At 41.1% G+C, this 25,000-nt stretch overlaps 2 protein-coding genes across 5 annotated transcripts in view; both read left to right on the top strand.

Annotated features, from left to right (window-relative positions):
* Nucleotides 1–1,046: 1,046 nt before the first annotated feature.
* Nucleotides 1,047–15,964, top strand: LOC135100808 (venom carboxylesterase-6-like). Of its 2 annotated transcripts, none has more exons than XM_064004155.1 (12): nucleotides 1,047–1,178; nucleotides 4,918–5,117; nucleotides 5,236–5,388; nucleotides 8,184–8,328; nucleotides 11,667–11,852; nucleotides 12,023–12,216; nucleotides 12,295–12,445; nucleotides 12,544–12,722; nucleotides 13,361–13,517; nucleotides 14,204–14,363; nucleotides 14,584–14,698; nucleotides 15,142–15,964. In XM_064004155.1, the coding sequence occupies exons 2-12, from the start codon at nucleotides 4,929–4,931 to the stop codon at nucleotides 15,259–15,261; spliced, it is 1,749 nt and encodes a 582-aa protein (XP_063860225.1). In that variant the 5' UTR covers nucleotides 1,047–1,178; nucleotides 4,918–4,928; the 3' UTR covers nucleotides 15,262–15,964. The 2 variants fall into 2 exon arrangements, with proteins under 2 accessions (XP_063860225.1, XP_063860226.1); XM_064004156.1 differs by having other exon boundaries at nucleotides 1,053–1,178; nucleotides 4,915–5,117.
* A 9,019-nt stretch (nucleotides 15,965–24,983) lies between these two features.
* Nucleotides 24,984–25,000, top strand: part of LOC135100807 (proton-coupled folate transporter-like) — a 123,459-nt gene continuing 123,442 nt past the window's right edge. For all 3 annotated transcript variants that reach the window (XR_010268924.1, XM_064004150.1, XM_064004149.1), the window contains exon 1: nucleotides 24,984–25,000. This exon is cut by the window's right edge and continues 766 nt beyond it. The gene's annotated coding sequence lies outside the window, so the exon portion shown is untranslated.

Raw genomic sequence — 25,000 nt, 5'->3', positions numbered from 1 at the left:
CTCTCTCTCTCTCTCTCTCTCTCTCTCTCTCTCTCTCTCTCTCTCTCCGAACTCACACACACATTTGGTGTTTATCGAGAACTCTGACCCGCTGCTTCGGGAGGAACAAACAAATTCCTGAAAAATACATAGGGAGGCTGGCCTTGATCATCCCGGCCCTGGTCCTCCAGGTTGATCGGCGTCATGTGGCAGTCAGTGTCGTAGTATAAGTTACTTACTTAAGGTCAATCTTTAGTTGATATGTATTGTGTTGTAATATGTAAGTCAATATGTAATATGTGGATTTTCAGTCGATAAAATTGCCAAATAAATAAATAAAATAATTTTTATTACACATCACACATCACGCGTAATGCAGGTTAAGGGTGGTGAGAAATCATTATTCTCGTAGGTCAACAGATTAGTTTCCGGAAAGGGGGGAAAGAACATAACGGCTACAAAAGACGGTGTCCTGTGTTTTGTATTTTGAGTTTGAGCGACAACTTAAGTTACGTATTACCGAACTTGGTATTGGGAATTTTTTTTTTTTATTTCTATGAAAAAAAATGTCTGAGAGAGAGAGAGAGAGAGAGAGAGAGAGAGAGAGAGAGAGAGAGAGAGAGAGAGAGAGAGACGGGAGTGAATGAAAGAGGTATTAGAAGGGTGAGGATGGAGGAAAGGCACTGGAAGGAGGGATGTGGAGTGGGAGAGGAAGGCAGCAGGCCTAAAACTGCCGTCAAATTAGGTCTAGGCAGTGACAGGAGCCATGTAGAAAAAAAAAAAAAAGGATATGTCTCTTTTGATAGAAATATAGGTAGGGAACTTGCTTCATCAAGTCTGGAGCCGACTGTATCTTGTGGTGTCAGTGGGCAATACACGGAGTCTTCCCGCCTGCTGAGGACTCACCAAGGAACGTATAAAAATCCTTGGTAATCATCAGTTATCATCGCTCTTCTCCCGCTAAGGTCCCGGTCATGTGTGTGCGACCAGCTCGCCATCTGTTGCTAGTTAAACTCAATACTCGATACCTCCAGCCCTCCCATTTGAGTCTCGCATCCTCCTTTATAGAGACCTTGACCACAACTGAGCATTTTTTTCTTGTACCCAACGCTCGCCTCACACACACTGTTGCTTCAGTCTTGCATGCATCTCTGTACCGTGCGGATCCACTCCTCTTGTGACTTGTGATTGTGTTGTGGGTATGTCTTATTCTTCTTTCAACTGTAGCTTCTAAGCGTCCTGGGCTTAATTTAAATTTCCTGAACCTGCTGCGAAGTACGGAAGTACTGCACTAACGTTATTTATACTGCCTTTCTATATTGTATGGTATTAATGGTGTGCTTTAGTTTTTATATATATATATATATATATATATATATATATATATATATATATATATATATATATATATATATATATATATATATATAGATAGATAGATAGATAGATAGATAGATAGATAGATAGATAGATAGATAGATAGATAGATATATATATATATATATATATATATATATATATATATATATATATATATATATATATATATATATATATATATATATATATATATATATATATATATATATATATATATATATATATATATATATATGAGGGACACCGGCCAAGGGCAACAAAAATCCAATAAAAAAAGAAAAAGCCCACTGAGATGCCAGTCCCATAAAAGGGCCCAAGGCGGTAGTCAAATATTGAAGGATAAGTGTCTTGCAACCTTCCTCTTGAAGGAATTCAAGTCATAAAAAGGTAGAAATACAGGAGCAGGCAGAAAGTTCCAGAGTTTACCAGAGAAAGGGATGAATGTTTGAGAATACTGGTTAACTCTTGCATTAGAGAGGTAGACAGAATAGGGGTGAGAGAAAGAAGAAAGTCTTGTGCAGCGAGGCCGCGGGAGGAGGGGAGGTATGCAGTTAGCAAGATCATAAGAGCAGTTAGCATGAAAATAGCGGTAGAAGACAGCTAGACATGCAACATTGCGGCGATGAGAGAGAGGCTGAAGATAGTCAGTTAGAGGAGAGGAGTTGATGAGACGAGAAGCTTTTGATTCTACCCTGTCTAGAAGAGCGGTATGAGTGGAATCTCCGCAGTATGTGAAGCATACTCCATACATGGACGGATAAGGCCCTTGTACAGAGTTAGCAGCCCTGGGGGGTGAGGGTTGAGAAAAACTGGCGGAGACGTCTCAGAACGCCTAACTTCATAGAAGCTGTTTCAGGTAGAGATGAGATGTGAAGTTTCCAGATGTTTAAGAATCTTCCTTTTGAGGATAGATTAAAAAACTTTAGATAGGCAGGAAATTAAAACAATAGGACGGTAGTTTGAGGGATTAGAACGGTCACCGTTTTTAGGAAGAGGATGAATGTAGGCAAGCTTCCAGCAAGAAGGATAGGTAGATTTTGACAGACAGACCTGAAAGAGTTTGACTAGGCAGGATGCAAGCATGGAGGCACAGTTTCGGAGAACAATAGGAGGGACCCCATCAGGTCCATAAGCCTTCCGAGGGTTTAGGCCAGTCAGGGCATGGAAAACATTGCGAAGAATTTTAATAGGTAGCATGAAGTATTCAGAGGGTGGAGGAGAGGGAGGAACAAACCCTGAATCGTCCAAGGTAGAGTTTTTAGCAAAGGTTTGAGCGAAGAGTTCAGCTTTAGAGAAAGATATGATAGCAGTGGTGCCATCTGGTTGAAATAAAGGAGGGAAAGAAGAAGAAGCAGAGTTATTGGAGATATTTTTGGATAGATGGCAGAAGTTACGAGGGGAGTTAGATCTTGAAAGATTTTAACACTTTCTGCTAATGAAGGAGTTTTTGGCTAGTTGGAGAACAGACTTGGCATGATTCCGGGCAGAAATATAAAGTGCATGAGATTCTGGTGATGGAAGGCTTATGTACCTTTTGTGGGCCACCTCTCTATCATGTATAGCACGAGAACAAGCTGTGTTAAACCAAGGTTTAGAAGCACACAAAGACGGGTCTCTGACACGGAAGCAGTAGTCATTCCAAGGAAAACCAGCAAAATACCTCCTCAGGTCCCCCCAACTAGCAAAGGTAAAACTTCAGAGGCACCTACGCTTAAGGGGATCCTGAGGAGGGATTGGAATGATAGGATAAGATACAGATACAAGATTGTGATTGGGATAGCTTAACGGAGAAGAGAAGGTAACAGCATAAGCAGGAGGATTAGATGTCAGGAAAAGGTCAAGAATGTTGGGTGTATTTCCAAGACGGTCAGGAATACGAGTTGGGTGTTGCACCACTTGCTCTAGGTCGTGGAGAATAGCAAAGTTGAAGTCTAGTTCACCAGGATGGTCAGTGAAGGGAGAGAAAAGCCAAAGCTGGTGGTGAACAGAGAAGTCTCCAAGATTGGAGGTCTCTGCTAAAGGGAAGAGAGTTATAGTCAGAGGAGTTAGGTGAGAGGTGTACAGCACAGATAAATTTAGTGTGAGATTGACTATGTAGTCGTAGCCAGATGGTGGAAAACTTGGAAGATTCAAGAGCGTGGGCACGAGAGCAGGTTAAGTCGTTGCGCACATAAACACATCATCCAGCTTTGGATCGAAAATGAGGATAGAAATAGTAGGAGGGAACAGGAAAGGGGCTACTGTCAGTTGCCTCAGACACCTGAGTTTCAGTGAGGAAAAGAAGATGAGGTTTAGAAGAGGAGAGGTGGTGTTCTACAGATTGAAAATTAGATCTTAGACCGCGAATGTTGCAGAAGTTAATGAAGAAAAAGTTGAGGGGGGTGTCAAGACACTTAGGGTCGTTGTCAAAAGGGTAGTCAGACCTGAGGACATTTGTGGTCCCCTCCCCAGATGGGGACTCCGAGGTTGGTGAGGGAGTTGTCTTTAGAGGGCAGGCTGTGACTGCCCACTTGTGTTGTGAGACACAAAGGGAAATGTTCAGTAAGGTCACAGCTGGGTTTAATGATAAGTTCACAGCACCCCCTGATCCAGTGCTTTAGACCTCACTGGGAGTAATTATCGTTTCGGCAGGTGCATACTGCCTCCTAGTGTTGCATTAGTGGATTTTTATGAGGGAAAAGCCGAGTGGGATCAAAAATGAGTTGTAGCGCGAAAGTCCCGTACCTGAGGGAATTCGCTTGTGGGATTATGCCCCTTGGATGAATGCTTGGATCAAGGTAACTGTAAAAGAACTAACGACAACTTATGAATAGTTTAGTCCTAGGCCAGTTAAAGCATTTTTACAGTAAACTGTAATATTAAATTGATATTTGTCCTTTATTATTAATTTATTTATTTATTTATATATTTATTTATCTTTTTTGCTGTCTACTTGCCCTTACATAAAACAAATAAATAAATGGACAGACAGATAGACAAGACATATATACACAGACAGACAGATACATGGATATATGGGCAGACAGACAAATAGATAGATATACGGCCAGACCGATACATAGATAGATATACAGACAGACAGAACGATAGACAGAAAGATAGATAGATAAGTACTAAGCTCTTCCTCTACCACTGGCGCCGTCTTATCACCACCACTTCCTAAGAAGTCAGGAATAACAGTATGACCAGCGCACACTTTCAGGATTGTACTTCTGCCGCGAATTGGTCGTGGTTTAAATTCACGTCTGGCGACATGGTTATGACCTGTAGCGATTCAGCACTTGTGGGGAGTATTTAAATTTCTGAACATTGTTACCACCATTGTATGGAGTGACTTTAGGTGTGTGAAGGATCCAATGGTTCTCTCTCTCTCTCTCTCTCTCTCTCTCTCTCTCTCTCTCTCTCTCTCTCTCTCTCTCTCTCTCTCTCTCTCTCTCTCTCTCTAGTCGTGTAAACTCTACTCTCATAACAGACACTTACTTGCATTGGCTTATGGAAACCAAAACGTTTACCATTTTTGCCTTATTGTTTTCTGTCATTCATGTCTTACACCAGCAGGTTAAAGAAGGATGGCGCGTAGCGCGGCTGTAGTGGCGATGGCTGTGATGGTGGTGGCGATTGCTGCAGATGTACCATTCATTGAGACTAAAGACGGGCGCGTCTCAGGCATTGTGGAAGAGTCGTTGAAGGGCCGAGACTTTTTCTCATTCTACGGTATTCCTTATGCGCAGCCACCCTTGGGAAAGCTGCGATTCAAGGTAGGTTGAAAGATGGTGAAAATTGATTAAATAATACAGACACTTGACTTCATCAGAGCAATACAACGGTATAAAGAGGGTGGTAAAATATTGGATGGCACTGTGTCCTTCCTTCCAGGACCCTGAGCCCTTTCTAAACTGGGCGGACATAGGTGAAGCCTCCATCCCTGCAGCACCATGCATCCAGTTTTCATCTGCGGCAAAGAAAATCGGAAAGAATGAAGTGTTGGGTACGGAAGACTGCCTCTACCTCAACGTCTTTACACCCAAGGTGAGCCAGAGGAGCCCAAGTCTCTCTCTCTCTCTCTCTCTCTCTCTCTCTCTCTCTCTCTCTCTCTCTCTCTCTCTCTCTCTCTCTCTCAATCGCTGTGGATATTGCCAGAGGTGAAAGTACAGGCTATTCGAAGTCGAAAATGTTCTATGCACATGTGCATTTTAATTCATTGTTTATCCGTGTTATGAAATGTGAGTGTGGCCTGGCGACAGACAACGGCCGAGCCATGGCGGAGAAACATCATGCCAACACACTCCGCATTACTTTGAGGTATGCAATACAATCTGAACGTATTCATGTCTCGGCAGGATCTGCGTGTGACTGACTAGCAATCGGCTGATGTGCTGCTTGGTGAGATTTTTAATTATTTAGTCATGACAAGACGAGTGATAGCAACGGACAGGTGATTTACCGATAAACATTACACACTGAGAATATGGATGCAATAAACGACAAATAAAACAATAGGCTGTGTGGCGCCATGCATTGCCTGCCCGGTGGGAATGGGAAGGACCAAGGCTAGCAGCAAATTAGCTGATTGCTAGTCACTCACACGCAGTTCCCACCAAGGCAGTGACCATGAATTCGCTCAGATTGTACTGCATAACTCAAAGTAACGTGGAGTGTGTATGCATGGTGTTTCTCCGCCATGGTTACCCGCCCGGCCCGGCTGTTGTATATGTTGCCAGGCCACACTTGAATTTCACACCACAGCTAAACAACACATTAAAATGGATATGTACATAGAACATTTTCGACAGCTGGCAATATCCGCATAAACTCATGTTACTCCCTATATATATATATATATATATATATATATATATATATATATATATATATATATATATATATATATATATATATATATATATATATATATATATATGACTGAAGTTTATCACACCAAAAGTGTTCCTATCTAGGAGCTCTTAGTTTCTGTGGTGCATTCGCCTCTGTTCCCAAACACACCCTTCCCGTCACTACAATGAACCTCAATACTCATTCAGGAGCGACGAAACAACTGGCCTCTGTAAGGGTTAGAGCTGCCTCACAGCAATCGGTGCCATTGCTTGTGAATTTTATACAATTTTTACTTAGTGTTTTATTGTTTTTAGCCTGAGGATGCCTGCAGAAAGAGGCGAAACGTAGGAAACGACAAAAGAATAAAGTTGAAGGAAACTTCGGCGCTTCACTGCAAAACAAGCTATCAAGACCTTTACAGCATTATATATATATATATATATATATATATATATATATATATATATATATATATATATATATATATATATATATATATATATATATATAATGTATAATGCTGTAAAGGTCTTGATAGCTTGTTTTGCAGTGAAGCGCCGAAGTTTCCTTCAACTTTATTCTTTTGTCGTTTCCTACGTTTCGCCTCTTTCTGCAGGCATCCTCAGGCTAAAAAACAATAAAACACTAAGTAAAAATTGTATAAAATTCACAAGCAATGGCACTGATTGCTGTGAGGCAGCTCTAGCCCTTACAGAGGCCAGTTGTTCCGTCGCTCCTGAATGAGTATTGAGGTTCATTGTAGTGACGGGAAGGGTGTGTTTGGGAACAGAGGCGAATGCACCACAGAAACTAAGAGCTCCTAGATAGGAACACTTCTGGTGTGATAAACTTCAGTCAGTCATGTCAGTGTGGTTAGAACTCATTGGAGTGTGCAAATCTTTCTCACAACAAGCAACTATTCATTCAATGAAAAGTGTGTGTGTGTGTGTGTGTGTGTGTGTGTGTGTGTGTGTGTGTGTGTGTGTGTGTGTGTGTGTGTGTGTGTGTGTGTGTGTGTGTGTGTGTAATGCATGCTCGTAAATGCATGCCATATGTTGTTCAGTGCCTCAGAAACTCAATTTCTTTATCAGTTCACTCAACACAAACTTTCAGATATCTATCCCCTCTCTATCAATGACATCCAGCTGTTCTCATTCTCTATACAAAATTTTCTTAAGCTATCCTTCACTAGTAAGTAGATAAATAAGTAAACAACTGGATATTTCCAACTATTTTTACTACAACTTTAATAAAGTTGAGTGATCTGTGTCATCTCCGGCAATTCTCTTCTTTTCAGATGCTATCTCCATTTTGAGGCCTTATCTGTCTGTGTATGGAGTATTGCTTCCACCTATGGGGTGGGTTCAGCTCACTCAGTCTTCTAAACTTTTAAACAGACTATAGTCAAAACCTCTTCGTCTCACTGGCGCCTTTCCTCTAACACAAGGTCTTCAATCTGACGCACCGTCACAGTGTTACATCACTTACCATCTTCCATCATTACGTGCGTGGTTACTGCTCCTTTGAACTTACTAACAGTATGCCTTCTCCTTCCCCTGACCTCGCTATAGTACTTAATCCTACCTCTATTTTGTTCACCTTACTATTGTAGGAGTTAAGCAGTATCTTCTCTCTTTCATCTCTTTCATTGGTGAACTGCTACTCTCTTCATGTTTGTTTTTTTCTTTTTTTTCTTGTACTACTTCGAAATATGAATATTAATACACCTCAGAAGTAAATCGGCTCACTCTCTTGGTTCTTCTGCTCATCTTTCTTTTTGGAAACTGCATTGTGAAAGTGTACTTTTTACCCCGACTTTTTCCCTGTCAGACAGATTTCTCTGACACGTTGAAAAAGTAGATCATATACTTACACAAATCATTATATACCCACAAACATGCTAATGTTTATTTATACTTTCTGTGCCCGAAAACAGGTTCATCGGTAGTGTGTCGCTTCTTACATCATGAATCAATGTCTCATCACAGGTGAAAGAAAACGCGAACTTACCGGTTATGGTCTGGCTTCATGGAGGAGGATTTTATCGTAGTAGTGCCGAAGAATTCCTTCCCCACGTTCTCCTCGATCACGACGTTGTGCTGGTGGTGGTGCAGTACCGGCTCGGTGTCTTGGGTAGGTGATGTGTGGCTGCCTCATGACGTCCCTCATACAGTAGGCAATGCACACTTGTTTCTCTCTCTCTCTCTCTCTCTCTCTCTCTCTCTCTCTCTCTCTCTCTCTCTCTCTCTCTCTCTCTCTCTCTCTCACCAGATTCAGCCCCTCACATACCTGCCACTAACTTGGGTCAGCTTTCCTAAGCTACCTTCTGCATAGTTTAGTGGGGAACCCAAATACGCGTTTACAGGGTTCTCTTCTGGTTTCTTGCAACGATTAACAAAGGTGAGGTCGCCACTCCGGTTTTACCTGAACTCGGAGAAAGGAATAAACAATTGCTGAATAGACTCTGAGCACATTCCACTCGCTGGGAAAGAATCGTACAACCACGTGCTAGGGAGCACAACTACGACAAAAGACACACACCTCTGTAAGGTTTACAATAATCTGTGAGCTACCTCCCACGAAAAGAAGGGCCGCCCACGCCCACAGACTATTGCATCCTCCTGTTTGCTAGCAGTATATTTACAGTCTCCCAGGGGACAGGCTAGTACCACCTAAACACGGTAAGACCCGGGGAGAGAGGAAACAATCACTGCTCAGCAGAGAATATCTATATCCTCTGGCTCCAAAGCTCCCAGCAGAACTTTTAGGACCAGTCACATTTAACAGCAGAAAATACTGAAGATAGGTGGACACTACATCCAACAGACAAAAGAGGAACCAGTCAATAATGAACATCTTTGGTCTGTCCTTTACTTATAATCTAAGCTGGGAACTCCACATCTCTGCTCTATCTAAACATTTCACGCAGGGAAGCCACAGAACGCTTGACTTCTGATCTTTCTAAAATTTCTGATTGGGGCAGAGCAAACTTGGTATTGTTCAATACCTCAAAAACTCAATTCCTCCATCTATCAACTCGACACAACCTTCCAGACAACTATCCCCACTTCTTCAATGACACTCAACTGTCCTCCTCTTCTACAATGAACATCCTCGGCCTGTCCTTACTTATAATCTGAACTGGAAACTTCACATCTCATCTCTAGCTAAAACAGCTTCTATGAAGTTAGGTGTTCTGAGTCGTCTCCGCCAGTTTTTCTTACACCCCCCCTTCCAGCTGCTAACTCGGTACAAGGGCCTTATCCGTCCATGTATGGAGTATGCTTCACATGTCTGGGGGGGTTCCACTCATACTGCTCTTCTAGACAGGGTGGAATCAAAAGCTTTTCGTCTCATCAACTCTTCTCCTCTAACTGACTGTCTTCAGCCTCTCTCTCACCGCTGCAATGTTGCATGTCTAGCTGTCTTCTACCGCTATTTTCATGCTAACTGCTCTTCTGATCTTGCTAACTGCATGCCTCCCCTCCTCCCGCGGCCTCGCTGCACAAGACTTTCCTCTTTCTCTCACTCCTATTTTGTCCACCTCTCTAACGCAAGAGTTAACCAGTATTCTCAATCATTCATCCCTTTCTCTGATAAACTCTGGAAGTCCTTGCCTGCTTCTGTATTTCCACCTTCCTATGACTTGAATTACTTCAAGAGGGAGGTTTCAAGACACGTATTCATCAATTTTTGACTACTGCTTTGACCCTTTTATGGGACTGGCATTTCAGTGGGCATTTTTTATTGGATTTTTGTTGCCCTCGACCAGTGTCCCTCCTACATAAAAAAAAAAAAAAAAAAAAAATAGAAAAAAAAAATCTATGAAGTTAGGCGTTCTGAGTCGTCTCCGCCAGTTTTTCTCACCCCTCCCCATCTGCTAGCTCTGTATAGGGGCATTATCCGCCCATAAATGGAGTATGCTTCACATATGTGGGTTTCCACTCATACCGCTGTTTTAGACAGGGTGGAATGAGAAGCTTTTTCGTGTTATCAATTCCTCTCTTCTGACTGTCTTCAGCCTCTTCTCATCCCCGCAATGTTGCATCCCTTGCTGTTTTCTACCGCTGTTTTCATGCCAACTGCTATTCTGATCTTGCTAACTGCATGCCTCCCCTCCTCTCGCGTTCTCGCTGCACAAGACTTTCTCCTTTTTCTTATTCCCATTCTGTCCACTTCTCTATTGCAAAAGTTAACCAGTATTCTCAATCATTCATCCCTGTCTCAGGTAAACTCTGGAACTACCTGACTGCATATGTATTTCCTCCTTCTCATGACTTGAACTCTTTCAAGAGGGAGGTTTCAAGACATTTATCCTGTTTTTTTTGTCCATTTTATCTGACATCTTATGGGAACTGGTAATAAGTGGGCTTTTTCTTTTTTTTCTTTCTTTTTTTTTGCCAGTGGTCGTCTTATACACAGAAAAAAAAAAAAAAAAAAAAACTCTCCCATATACGCCTAAACATCCGGCCAGTGTCGAGGAGTCAGTGTCAAAAGATATTCAAATTACAGAGGCTCGGCAACTACTGGCAGGCTCCTGGAGACGCTAATCTTACATATATCGGCAAGGGTTTACTGTCTTGAATATTTAAATAATATCCAATCAAACAAAAGCCTTCCAACGTATATATCCCTTCCCCCACGGCTCTCCGTCTTTATTGATGCTTGTCTTCTCTCTGGCTTGGCTGGACACCGACTACCTCGTAGGAAAGTCTCTGCGATTTGTCCCAGACAGTGACTCATGCTGGGGGGTTTGGGAACGGGGAAGGAACGAGGGAATTGACTGCTAGAATTGACTAGACTGCTAATTGACTAGACTGGAATTGACTAGACTGCTAGAGCGCTCGCCTCCCTTGCATGAGGTTGCTTTTACTAGACGACTTTGAATAACCATTGTGGGGCAACCAAAGGGGCTGGGTGGGATCTGATCACGTTATATGCAAGGTTGACTCTTCTACTATATGATATATCGGACTCAACATGAGGGAACAAAAGGAAGGTGTTGAAATTAATTTGTGAAGAAGACTAAGTAGTTGCGTGAGATTTTTAAAACTGAGCGAGAGCGGGCAGGCTACTTATCGCACCTCAGGCATCTTCTATCTTTGGCTCGCTCTCTCTTTAATAATTTCATTCTTCTGGTTCTTTCTTCTTCTCGCTGGTTTTATAAAAGAGATAGGAAGAAAATGGTTCTTAAATAAACTGGTAGGTGAATTAAATAGACCCAGTAATCATGTTGTTAGTGCTAAGTCATTGGAGAGTTTTAAAGGAAACGTAGAAAAAAATATGGGTGAGGATGATGGTGGAAACAGATAGGTGTGTTTCGTACTGAGACTGCCACGTGTAGGCTTATTGGTTGCTACGTGTAGGCTTAATGGTTTCTTACAGCTTCCCTTATTTTCTTATATTCTTATGTAAGTGTTATGCACCTTGCACACAATTCCTCTTACTGTCTCTCTCTTTATTTTGGGCAGGTTTCCTTTCTACCGAGGACTCGGTAATGCCTGGGAACCTTGGCCTCAAGGACCAGACCATGGCGCTTCAGTGGGTGAAGAGGAATATCCAACTCTTTGGCGGAGACAATACGCGGGTCACCATTTTTGGGGAGAGTGCCGGCGGAGCCTCGGTTCATTTCCAGATGCTGACAACAAGAGCGAAAGGCATGAATTGTTCTATATTTGCACATAATAAGTTTCACTAATAAGGATGTTGGAGGGGTCGAATTAAACTTTCTTTTTTTCATTTATCTATTTTTCCGTGTTGTATATCTTTTGTGTTTGTACTTTATTAGAAGAATAACTTGTTCAGACATTCTGTAATGCTTGCACAGGTCTTTTTTCCCGTAGTATTCTACAGTCCGGCACGGCGCTGTGTCCCTGGGCCCTCAACAATAGTCCTCGGAAAGAAGCGCTTCAAGTGGGCAGTACTCTTGGCTGTCCTACAGACCAGAGTAGCGAGGCTCTCCTTCTCTGCCTGCAGGGATTGGATGCAAAGGCCCTCTTTCCTCTTAACGAAGATTTCAGAGTGAGTGGCATTCTCTGCTGGGTGTCAAGACTGTCATTCAGCACCGATATACAAATTAATAAGATTTTTTTTCTGCAGAAATGGTTTACATTACCACTTACCTTCACTCCTTGGGTGGACGGCCACTACCTGCCTGACCACCCTGCCCAACTAATGCGTGACGGGCGCCTCGCCGAGGTGGACATCATATCGGGCATCACCAGAGACGACGGAGCTTTCTTCGCTTTACGTAACTATCGCATTACTTACGTGGTTAACAGTCAGATTTGACTAACTTTTGTGTTTGAGGAAATTATTACCTTGATTTTTTTTTTTTTTTTCCCTCAGCTGCATTAGCCGAGAAGCATTTGCTGGAAGAACTACAGCACAACTTCAGTGTGGCCGGACCTGCGTCCCTTGAGCTTGTGGGCAGGAGCGAGGACCCAGTGGGCGTGGCGCGCCAGCTGTACCACCACTATTTGGGCACCACTCACGTCACTGAGGCGCACGCTGAAAACTTCATGAGGGTGGGTACGCATAAGCCGAAGTCTGGTAGATGATTAAGTAAGATTGACAATTAAAAAGAAATCGACGAATTAGGTATTTTCACACGATAATGTATTTATTTCAGACTCTAATTATACCAAATGAAATGCGTAGATGGCGAACAGTCAGGGTCGAGCAGTGACCACTTCAGCAGTTGTGAAGATTCAGTTCTTAGCTCCACCGCTTTCACATGAGCTTAATTGTGAAAATAGAATTATGATCGTTTCCGTACACGAGTTCAGATCGCTATAGTGGTGGCAGAAGGAAAGATCCCCCGCTGCGTGACGCGGAGGTTTCAGTGCGATCAGGCTTTAGTGTTGTATCTGAAGGAGAACACTCGTTCATAGAAAATGGTGATATCATAGAGGAGGATCCCAAGAAGAGATTTATTTATATGGAGGCTCGAAATAGAAATAAAAAAAAAGATAATAATAATAATAATGATAATGATAATAATAATAATAGCAGTCATGGCGATATTATAAGTAGTTCCACTGATATAACTTTCCTAAACATATTTACTCAAGGTATTTTACAGAAAAGCCTTTAATTTTTCATTATATTTGCTGAGTCACACACACACACAAAAAAAAAAACTAATACGCATAATTCTGCACAGATGCTTACTGACAGTCACTTTGCCGTGTGCCATGACCTCACCACTGCCCGCCACGCCCAGGCAGTGCACCCCACCGGCCGCACCTTCCGCTACGAGCTGCAGCACTACGCACAGCTCTCCCTGAGTCAGCTGCTGTGCCCTTCCTGCGACAAGAAGTGTAGGTATCTCTAGAGGACATGATGGATGGCTGGTCTAGCGAACACTTGTGGAGAATCTCTACTTCAGAATCGAGCCCCGAGCCGGTAAATGTTCTGCTGTCATTGATTGGCCGCAGATCACCCACATGTTGACATCATGGCATCAGCCTCGCCCCAGTCTGCGTGTGCCTCCTCCAGGACCTTGTCGGCGGAGCGAGCCTTAACACAGCATCAGTTAGAAATATTTTACCTTTGCCATCGCGGTCATCCACTACCACCACCATTCATACGTTATTTTCTATTTTATTTATTTATTTATTTTATTTTTTTTTTTTTTCGTTATGGTCTTGGTGGTGGTATTATTACTATTGTTGATGTTTTGATGTTATTCTGACAACTACCTTATATTTTTATAGCAGTAGTTGCAGTAGTAGTAGTAGTAGTAGTTGTAGTAGTAGTAATGATAACAACAATTATAATAATAATAATAATAATAATAATAATAATAATAATAATAATAATAATAATAATAATAATAGTGATAATGATAAGTTGGCAGTAATACTATCATCATCATCATCATCCTTTTCATAATGATTAACAAACCTCCAGAGTGTGAATTCGTGTTTGAATCTTAGATCATAGTTATGTTCGGGTCATTGTGATTCGCTCCTGGCAGCTCAACACGCTGTGTCTGCCCTGACAGGGGTGAGTCACGTTGACGACCTGTACTACCTGTTCCGTGGCGGCCCTCTCCTGACGCCGCCAACCGCACCCCAAGACCGTCCTAAGGACCTGCAGCGGCCTGACGACCTTGCCCTCAGAGACATCATCACGACTCTCTGGACCAACTTTGCTGCCACCGGGTAAAAGCGATGACGGAGCTCCTGAATTTATTACTTTTTGTGAAGAAGAAAAATAACTTTGAAAGACAGGATGATAAATTTAATGTTTATCATTGTATCGTATATTTTTCGGAAAATATTTGGCCTGCATCACTTTTCCCAATATTTCCATCACCTCACTAACACAAATTTTACCAGCACCAACAACTATGATTTTTTTTATTTTTATTTTTCATGTCAGGAACCCAACCCCTGACGCCTCCCTGGGCTTCACGTGGGAGCCCAGCACAGCAGACAACCTGCAGTACCTCTCCCTCACACTCACGCCCTCTATGCAGCCCGACAATCGCAAGGAGGTGAGGACAGCTGTTGCGTTTATACATACATATATATATATATATATATATATATATATATATATATATATATATATATATATATATATATATATATATATATATATATATATATATATATATATATATATATATATATATATATATATATATATATATATATATATATATATATATATATATATATATATATATATATTCTGTCTGTATTTAGATAGCCGAATAACAGGATTACTTATGGTGGCACTGTATGATTGTAACTCATTACTTTGCTTTTTGTAAATGTAATATTTCTTCCACCTAATACTTTTACGTATTGTTTTTATTCTTAGAGAAATTGTTTTGCGGACTTTTATTGGGGGGTTCCTTTGTTTATTGAATTTGTAATCAAAGTAACCTGCGTTTATAAAATGTGGTTCATGAATGTTCACCCCCTTCCGCAGACGCGCAGGTTCCACAACTCCCTTCCACTCCAGGAAAATCTAATCCTTCATCCTCACCTGGTGGAAGGCGGACCAGATGCACCAGAGGATGCCACACGCTCCCTAAAGACTGAGCTTTAAACCACAAGTTTTCTGGAAATAAGCCCGTAACAAGCATCTCAACTTTTGCAGCTTCGCTTTTCTGCGTTATGTAACACCGCCAATGATTAACGGGCATACCACTGTTCAGGACGGTCTTTAAGATTCAAGCCTGTCTGTAATCGTATATTATGAAGAATATAATTTTTCAGATAAACTGTAAATATTAATGAATGAAGGATATATTCTGATGCTTTGCTAACGAGTTCAACATACCTAGGTAGAGAAGCAGTGTTTTGCTATTCCTCTTAATTATTGCAATATGAGTACGAGTATCTGGCCCCACCACTCTCCCACGCATTTCCGAAGTGGCGACAGCGTTCTCGATTTGCTATACGGGGAGAGAACTTTTATTGCATACCTAACTCACCTTCCTTATTGTTTAATCCAACACAGAAACATTACTGATGTTAACACGTCAATCTATGTAGAGTGCTTGCTATTTATGATAGTATTGTTAAGTATTAAATATCAGTTTGAATTTTATGTATTCCTGTGATACTGCAGAGTTATGAAAGCAGTTGTAGCAAAACTTAGAGGAGACGCGTCAATGTTGTATGCTTAATGGGGGAATGGGAGGGAAGTGTATGACGTGAGAAACCTGTGAAATCGTGTTCTTTCAAGGAGAGACAACAAATCACCCGTTGAGAGAAGGACGTTATTATAATAAAGGAAGACATGACAAGCAAACCCTTATCATTGATATTGATGCTCAATCATTGAGTGATCCTCAAGTGTCATATGTAAATTTCTTCTTTCAAAGACCGAACGACAATTTCACATTCTGTTCAGTTCTCATCCGAAAAAAAAAAAAAAGCGAAAGTGTACGTAGTAACTGTAATTAGTAAATATACTCTCTTCCCTAAGATGAGGTAGAGATTTAGTATTTTTTATCCATGTCATGTGATAATGAAAAGCAAATTCAGGAAATATATTGGTATAAATGCAAACAACCCATACACTGTCCATAAGTGTGGGGGTGCTGGAGTAGTAGCAGCTGCTGCTGTCAGTGTCATCATCATCTTTAAAGAGGATTTTACGACGGACTGTACGTACCAGTCACAATTACAGAAGTGTTATAAATGCGTTTACTTCCTGGCTTACTGGAAATTGGATCCAGAAGCTGTAGTGTGATAGCAGTCCTGAAATAATCAAGTATAATATTACATACAGTTATCATGAACCAGTAGCTTAGTAACTTCCACAGTCTCTCTCTCTCTCTCTCTCTCTCTCTCTCTCTCTCTCTCTCTCTCTCTCTCTCTCTCTCTCTCTCTCTCTCTCTCTCTCTCTCTCTCTCTCTCTCTCTCTCTCTCTCTCTCTCTCTCTCTCTCTCTTTGTACACACACACACACACACACACACACACAGTGGTAAGCACACTCGGCTCACAACCAAGAAGGCCCAGATTCTTATCCCGGGCGCGGCGAGGCAAATGGGCGAGCCTTCCTAATGTCAAGCCCCTGTTTACCTAGCAGCAAGTAGGTACGGAATGTAGCCCGAGGGATTGTGACCTCGCTGTCCCGGTGTGTGGTCCGGTGTGTGGTGTGTGAGTGGTCTCAGTCCTACCCAAAGATCGGTCACTATGAGCTCTGAGCTCTTTCCGGAGAGTAAGGGCTGTCTGGGTGACCAGCAGACGACCATAGGTGAATGACACACACACACACACACACACACACACACACACACACACACACACACACACACACACACACACACACACACACACACACACACACACACACACACACACACACTGAGCTCTTTAATTCCTGAAGGATTGGACGTCTACAAAAAGACGTGGAAAAGTGTAGAGTGCTATCATCAGGAGTGAATAGGACAAGAAGTTTGGCTTAGAAGATCATTGATGAAAAATAGGAAGAGATTGGGTGACATGACAACCCTATGGAACACCACTATTAATATACTTAGGAGAAGAACTGACCGTCTACCACAGCAGCAATAGGACGGTCAGAGAAGAAACTTGAGATAAAGTTACAAAGAGAGCCATAGAAGTAGGGTAGTTTGAAAATCAAAGTTTTGTGCCAGACTCTATCAAATACTTTTGATATATCTAAGCTAAGACAACAACAAAAGTTTCACCGAAATTCCGAACCAAGACTCAGTAAAGAAAGCCAAAAGATCACCATTCAAGCGGTCACGACGAAACCTATACTGGTGATCAGATATAAGGTCGTGAAGTGATAGATGTTTAAGAACCTTCCTGATGATGATATATCAAAAACTTTACAGAGGCAAGAAATTAAAGCAATAGGACAACGTAGGCAAACTTCCAGTAAGAAGGAAAGGTAGATGGTGATAGACAGAGTTGGCAGAGTTTCATTAGGCAAGATGCTAGCACGGAGGCACAGTTTCCGAGAACAGAAGGGACCCCATCAGGTTCATAGTTTTCTGAGATATATATATATATATATATATATATATATATATATATATATATATATATATATATATATATATATATATATATATATATATATATATATATATATAAAACACGCAACGTAGGATTTCAAAGGCAAGTGTAAGGCTTACGGCCCTACGCTATTCGCACACAAATTATTTGGGCTCCCCTCTCAAGAGAAAACGTATGTATGTAGTTTCCACGTAGAAGACGGCTTACTGTGGATGCATAACTCTAGTAAATATTATGTAGTATAGAACAATGGTGTTTTACGTCAATTCAACCTGCGGCGACTACTCTATTATGATGGAAGCGGAATCCGGACAATTTGGCCACGGACGATTTGGCCACGGACGATTTGGCCACGGGATGTCACCCTAGGACGTTTTGGCCACGGTGGGTAGGACATTTTGGCCACGGGAGAAAATACTAGGAATCTATTGCACTTAGTAGCTTGCTTATTAAGTAAAGGAAAAAATCTTTAGTCTGTTTTATTATCCAAAAAAGTTCTCTAATCTGTTCTGTTAGGTTAGGTTAGGTTAGGTTAGGTTAGGTTAGGTTAGGTAATAAATACGAATATTAATAATAATTGTGAAAATATGTAAATAATACAAAATATAATATATATTACAGTAAATATGTTTCATGGCCAAAACGTCCACCTTGGGAAGTTCCCGTGGCCAAAACGTCCTACGGTGACATCCCGTGGCCAAATTGTCCGTGGGCAAATCATCCGTGGCCAAATCGTCCTACACCCGATGGAAGCCCCCTGGTGTGTCCCCAGACGTCCTTTGCTCCTAATGGTATTATATCAAAAGTTTCCAAACGTGAACTGTCTTATCTTTTACAGTAAGTGCCCAACATGTAAGATTACCGAAACCTAACGTAACTCGTCTCATTCACAGCGCTTTGTAAAGTTAGTGAAGCTACAAGAGACATTTCTTTTCTTCTTTTATGGAAAATTTTGAAAGCAATTAGCGAAAGATTGTTTTCATGAAGGAAGGAGGCAACTAAGACAATTAAAGAAAGGCAACAGCTGTTAACTTGTAGACGCGTTAACAGAAAATTTGTGCTTTGATGTATGAGCATGCTTATTTTTTCTGTGTCCGATCAGGATTCTGTAAAAGGATTAAAAATTCTATATTAAAAGTACTTTGTACATTATAATGCTTTAAATAAAACATCTTCCTGCATCTTCAGAATGTTCATGGGAGTCCTGACGCATGATGTTTGCCGCTTCCTTGCATCGTAACTGGTGACTTAGAAACTCGAGTAAGTTGATAGTGAAGTTACCAGATAATCCAAACAAAGTGGGACTGCAGAATTCCATCTCGTCATTACAGAGACAATAGTTTGTCGACCATTTCCCGTTTATTGGTATTTTCTCGAATAACTGAAAATGCATACCTTACGTTCTCTAGATAAAAGCAGACCTAAGCTGATGCTGCAGCACATACATTATCTGGTTAACTTTTCACTCCCGGGATGAATACTGACCTCATATAATTCCCTAAAGGCTTTTCAATTATGTAACACGTATGTACAAACACCGCCAGTTCAATGCTACTTTTTTTGTGGTGAAGAGATTTGCATATTTAAGTTACCAAAGAAGATACAAGTGCAAGAAGAATCAGACCAAATATTTGGCCTCAGGCACCAAAAGTGTGTGCCCAGAGATGAACAGAGAGAGGCGTCATTGGCATAACTTTAGAATAAAAACAAGACATCATGGATTTGACAGCAGGTCTAAGATGAAGACATACTGACCAGGATCCTTACGACGGACGTATGAATCCTGATCTTGACGACAGCCAAAAGGAAAAAAATAACGATGTATAAATAAATAAGTAAATAACACACTCGTGAGAAGGACATGTTTTAAAGCAAAAAATGTATGATACTTGAGCGATCGGGGTAAAGAACAGCAGTTTATAGATAATAAAAGAGGGAAAGGCAAGTATATAAGAAGGAAGATGGGAGACGTGACGAGAAACCTGGAATAAATTGGCAACCAGCAGAAGTGAGTTGCGAGAATTGGGAGATCCTTTGTCCTGCAGTAAGATTTAAGGTTGATGATGACTTTCGTAGGATCTCCGTGTTGAAGAAAAACAAGTCACATTACGACTTATTCATGTTTTAAAAAATGCATGCGAATTATTAGCAGTTAACGATATACTCGTACCTGTATTCTTAAGATAAATTTACAGACATAAAAACGTCAACTTTCAGAAACAGAAGTTAATCAGACGTGAAGTTAAGTGTCTTATCGTCATTATTTAAATTATTATTCTCAGAAGTGTTTGCAGCAGAGAAGGTAGGGCAAGACTGAAGACGACATGATTACCAGACCGTACCGAAAGGTGGTGGAGGGAAGTAATGAGAAGTAATGTGCATCATTATTTTTTTTTTTTTTTCTTCTTCTTCTTTTAAAATAAACTTTTGTTTGTTTTTAACTTTATCATTATGATCTTTGAAATAAGTTATATATATATATATATATATATATATATATATATATATATATATATATATATATATATATATATATATATTTTTTTTTTTTTTTTTTTTTTTTTTTTATGTAGGAAGGATACTGGCCAAGGGCAACAAAAATCTAATAAAAAAAATGCCCACTGAAATGCCAGTCCCATAAAAGGGTCAAAGCAGTAGTCAAAAATTGGTGGATAAGTGTCTTGAAACCTCCCTCTTGAAGGAATTCAAGTCATAGGAAGGTGGAAATACAGAAGCAGGCAGGGAGTTCCAGAGTTTACCAGAGAAAGGGATGAATGATTGAGAATACTGGTTAACTCTTGCGTTAGAAAGGTGGACAGAATAGGGGTGAGAGAAAGAAGAAAGTCTTGTGCAGCGAGGCCGTGGAAGGAGGGGAGGCATGCAGTTAGCAAGATCAGAAGAGCAGTTGGCATGAAAATAGCGGTAGAGGACAGCTAGATATGCAACATTGCGACGGTGAGAGAGGGGCTGAAGACAGTCAGTTAGAGGAGAGGAGTTGATGAGACGAAAAGCTTTTGATTCCACCCTGTCTAGAAGAGCAGTATGAGTGGGGAACCCCCCCAGACATGTGAAGCATACTCCATACATGGACGGATAAGGCCCTTGTACAGAGTTAGCAGCTGGGGGAGTGAGAAAAACTGGCGGAGACGTCTCAGAACACCTAACTTCATAGAAGCTGTTTTAGCTAGAGATGAGATGTGAAGTTTCCAGTTCAGATTATAAGTAAAGGACAGACCGAGGATGTTCAGTGTAGAAGAGGGGGACAGTTGAGTGTCATTGAAGAAGAGGGGATAGTTGTCTGGAAGGTTGTGTCGAGTTGATAGATGGAGGAATTGAGTTTTTGAGGCATTGAACAATACCAAGTTTGCTCTGCCCCAATCAAAAATTTTAGAAAGATCAGAATTCAGGCGTTCTGTGGCTTCCCTGCGTGATATGTTTACCTCCTGAAGGGTTGGACGTCTATGAAAAGACGTGGAAAAGTGCAGGGTGGTATCATCAGCATAGGAGTGGATAGGACAAGAAGTTTGGTTTAGAAGATCATTAATGAATAATAAGAAGAGTGGGTGACAGGACAGAACCCTGAGGAACACCACTGTTAATAGATTTAGGAGAAGAACAATGACCGTCTACCACAGCAGCAATAGAACGGTCAGAAAGGAAACTTCAGATGAAGTTACAGAGAGAAGGATAGAAACCGTAGGAGGGTAGTTTGGAAATCAAAGCTTTGTGCCAGACTCTATCAAAGGCTTTTGATATGTCCAAGGCAACAGCAAAAGTTTCACCAAAGTCTCTAAAAGAGGATGACCAAGACTCAGTAAGGAAAGCCAGAAGATCACCAGTAGAGCGGCCTTGACGGAACCCACACTGGCGATCAGATAGAAGGTTGTGAAGTGATAGATGTTTAAGAATCTTCCTGTTGAGGATAGATTCAAAAACTTTAGATAAGCAGGAAATTAAAGCAATAGGACGGTAGTTTGAGGGATTAGAGCGGTCACCCTTTTTAGGAACAGGTTGAATGTAGGCAAACTTCCAGCAAGAAGGAAAGGTAGATGTTGACAGACAGAGCTGAAAGAGTTTGACTAGGCAAGATGCAAGCACGGAGGCACAGTTTCGGAGAACAATAGGAGGGACCCCATCAGGTCCATAAGCCTTCCGAGGGTTTAGGCCAGCGAGGGCATGGAAAACATCATTGAGAAGAATTTTAATACGTGGCATGAAGTAGTCAGAGGGTGGAGGAGAGGGAGGAACAAGCCCAGAATCGTCCAAGGTAGAGTTTTTAGCTAAGGTTTGAGCTAAGAGTTCAGCTTTAGAAATAGATGTGATAGCAGTGGTGCCATCTGGTTGAAGTAGAGGAGGGAAAGAAGAAGAAGCAAAGTTATTGGAGATATTTTTGGCTAGATGCCAGAAATCACGAGGGGAGTTAGATCTTGAAAGGTTTTGACATTTTCTGTTAATGAAGGAGTTTTTGGCTAGTTGGAGAACAGGCTTGGCATGGTTCCGGGCAGAAATATAAAGTGCATGAGATTCTGGTGATGGAAGGCTTAAGTACCTTTTGTGGGCCACCTCTCTATCATGTATAGCACGAGAACAAGCTGTGTTAAACCAAGGTTTAGAAGGTTTAGGACGAGAAAAAGAGTGAGGAATGTACGCCTCCATGCCAGACACTATCACCTCTGTTATGCGCTCAGCACACAAAGACGGGTCTCTGACACGGAAGCAGTAATCATTCCAAGGAAAATCAGCAAAATACCTCTTCAGGTCCCCCCAATTAGCAGAGGCAAAACGCCAGAGGCACCTTCGCTTAGGGGGATCCTGAGGAGGGATTGGAGTGATAGGACAAGATAAAGATATGAGATTGTGATCGGAGGAGCCCAACGGAGAAGAAAGGGTGACAGCATAAGCAGAAGGATTAGAGGTCAGGAAAAGGTCAAGAATGTTGGGCATATCTCCAAGACGGTCAGGAGTAGGGTGTTGCACCAATTGCTCTAGGTCATGGAGGATAGCAAAGTTGTAGGTTAGTTCACCAGGATGGTCAGTGAAGTGAGAGGAAAGCCAAAGCTGGTGGTGAACATTGAAGTCTCCAAGAATGGAGATCTCTGCAAAAGGGAAGAGGGTCAGAATGTGCTCCACTTTGGAAGTTAAGTAGTCAAAGAATTTCTTATAGTCAGAGGAGTTAGGAGAGAGGTATACAGCACAGATAAATTTAGTATGAGAATGACTCTGTACTCGTAGCCAGATGGTGGAAAACTCGGAAGATTCAAGAGCGTGGGCACGAGAGCAGGTAAAGTCATTGCGCACATAAACGCAGCATCCAGCTTTAGATCGAAAATGAGGATAGAGAAAGTTGGAGGGAACAGAAAAGGGGCTACTGTCAGTTGCCTCAGACACCTGAGTTTCAGTGAGGAAAAGAAGATGAGGTTTAGAAGAGGAGAGGTGGTGTTCTACAGATTGAAAATTAGATCTTAGACCGCGAATGTTGCAGAAGTTAATGAAGAAAAAGTTGAGGGGGGTGTCAAGACACTTAGGGTCGTCGACGGAAAGGCAGTCCGACCTGGGGACATTTATGGTCCCCTCCCCAGATGGGGACTCCGAGGCTGGTGTAGGAGTCGCCATGAGTTTAAAATTTTTGAGTGAAGGGTGTGTGTGTGTTATTAGGTGCTTGTAGTTTCGTGTGGAGGAAGAGAGTTGTCTTTAGAGGGCAGGCTGTGACTGCCCTTTTGTGTTGTGAGACACAAAGGGAAACGTTCAGTGAGGTCACAGCTGGGTTTAATGATAAGTTCACAGCACCCCCTGAACAATGCTTTAGACCTCACTGGGAGTAATTATCGTTTCGGCAGGTATCTACTGCCTCCTCCTATATATATATATATATATATATATATATATATATATATATATATATATATATATATATATATATATATATATATATATATATATATATATATATGAGTATTGTGAAAGCGTCGTCGTTGTCAGAGTATGACGTAAGTAGTACTGTGTTAACTTTAAAGGAGATTAGCCCACATTCCCTTATCGTTACTTCAATAAAGGTTCCACTTTGTGCAGTGGGCGGTGTGTTGACTGAGCCATTACGCCATTACTCCAAGGCAGCCCAGGCATGGCCGAAAGAGGGTTCACTTACCTGCACTAATAGATTGCTTGTACCATCGACTTATCTTGCCATATACTCATTACCTTCGCTAAACAATAATTTATGAGAGGCACGTGCACCTTTGTCCCTACACACACACACACACACACACACACACACACCTTAGTGATGTAAACTTAAGTACCATCAGTTCTTATATTTATACCTGGTATTTCCCTTAACATATTTTCGATTTCTTATATATGTTTCTTTTTAGTCCTTTATATTTAAGGACTGAAAAGAAGTATGCATAAGAGATTAAGGGCAGGAAAAGAGGATTAAATTGTACGACCTTGGATTTATAAAAATTTGTGATAACGCCTCCGACATGGCAGTTATTACATATCTCCCTAATATATGTTAACCATTGTGAAGAATAAACATCTCGTTGATCCAACTGCCATAAACACTAGTACACTATGTAACTAATTTTACTATTCTTACCGGTTATTAATCTCACTCAAAAGTATATCATTCTACACTTGATACTCTAGTGGATACACCCCGAGTTCCCCATACACTATGTCATTGCTTGTTTTCCATTGCACAAATAACACGTGTTTTAGAAATTTTGTATATAATAGCTCCATGTCATGAACACCATCTTTCTGCTAGTGCCTACTGCTGAGTACATGGCTCTCTTGGCTTGCTCTGCTAAATGTAGTTGACTGCGACGAAGCAAACCATTACTGTTAAAAACAATCCCTAGGTACTTATACCCCTCGACAATTTCCGTATTTTCGCCATTAAGCTAAAAATTATAATTAGGATGAATTCTTCCAATATTAAAAACTACAATCTTTACCTTATTACAATTTACAGTCAACTTCCACTCATTACTGCAACTATATGAACCTAAATAACACTCGCTTCATTTCCTCCTCTTTATCACACAGAATCACTGTATCATCTCCATACATAAGAACTAGTAATTTCATAAGTCTGTTTAAGAGATTGTCACTAAAGTCAACATACTTGCAATGTTGGTCGAATTATGCTTCCAGTATCGTTTACATGATAAGCGAATAGTACTGGAGACAAAATTTCCCTTCGTCTCACGCCAACATTCCATACAAAGCTTTCAGACAACTCTTGGCTTCATATAACACATAACAGTGTTCTTATACATACTC

This window comes from Scylla paramamosain, chromosome 5 (genome assembly GCF_035594125.1).
Source record: "Scylla paramamosain isolate STU-SP2022 chromosome 5, ASM3559412v1, whole genome shotgun sequence".
NCBI lineage: Eukaryota > Metazoa > Arthropoda > Malacostraca > Decapoda > Portunidae > Scylla > Scylla paramamosain.
This window is presented reverse-complemented; position numbering and strand designations above follow the sequence as displayed.

Bases quoted from the DNA above. Each gene is read 5' to 3' on its own strand.
- LOC135100808 (XM_064004155.1), top strand. From the start codon at position 4,929: ATGGCGCGTAGCGCGGCTGTAGTGGCGATGGCTGTGATGGTGGTGGCG. The intron at 12,446-12,543 runs GTAACTATCGCA...TTTTTCCCTCAG, and splicing joins CGGAGCTTTCTTCGCTTTAC to CTGCATTAGCCGAGAAGCAT. The intron at 13,518-14,203 runs GTAGGTATCTCT...CTGCCCTGACAG, and splicing joins CCCTTCCTGCGACAAGAAGT to GGGTGAGTCACGTTGACGAC.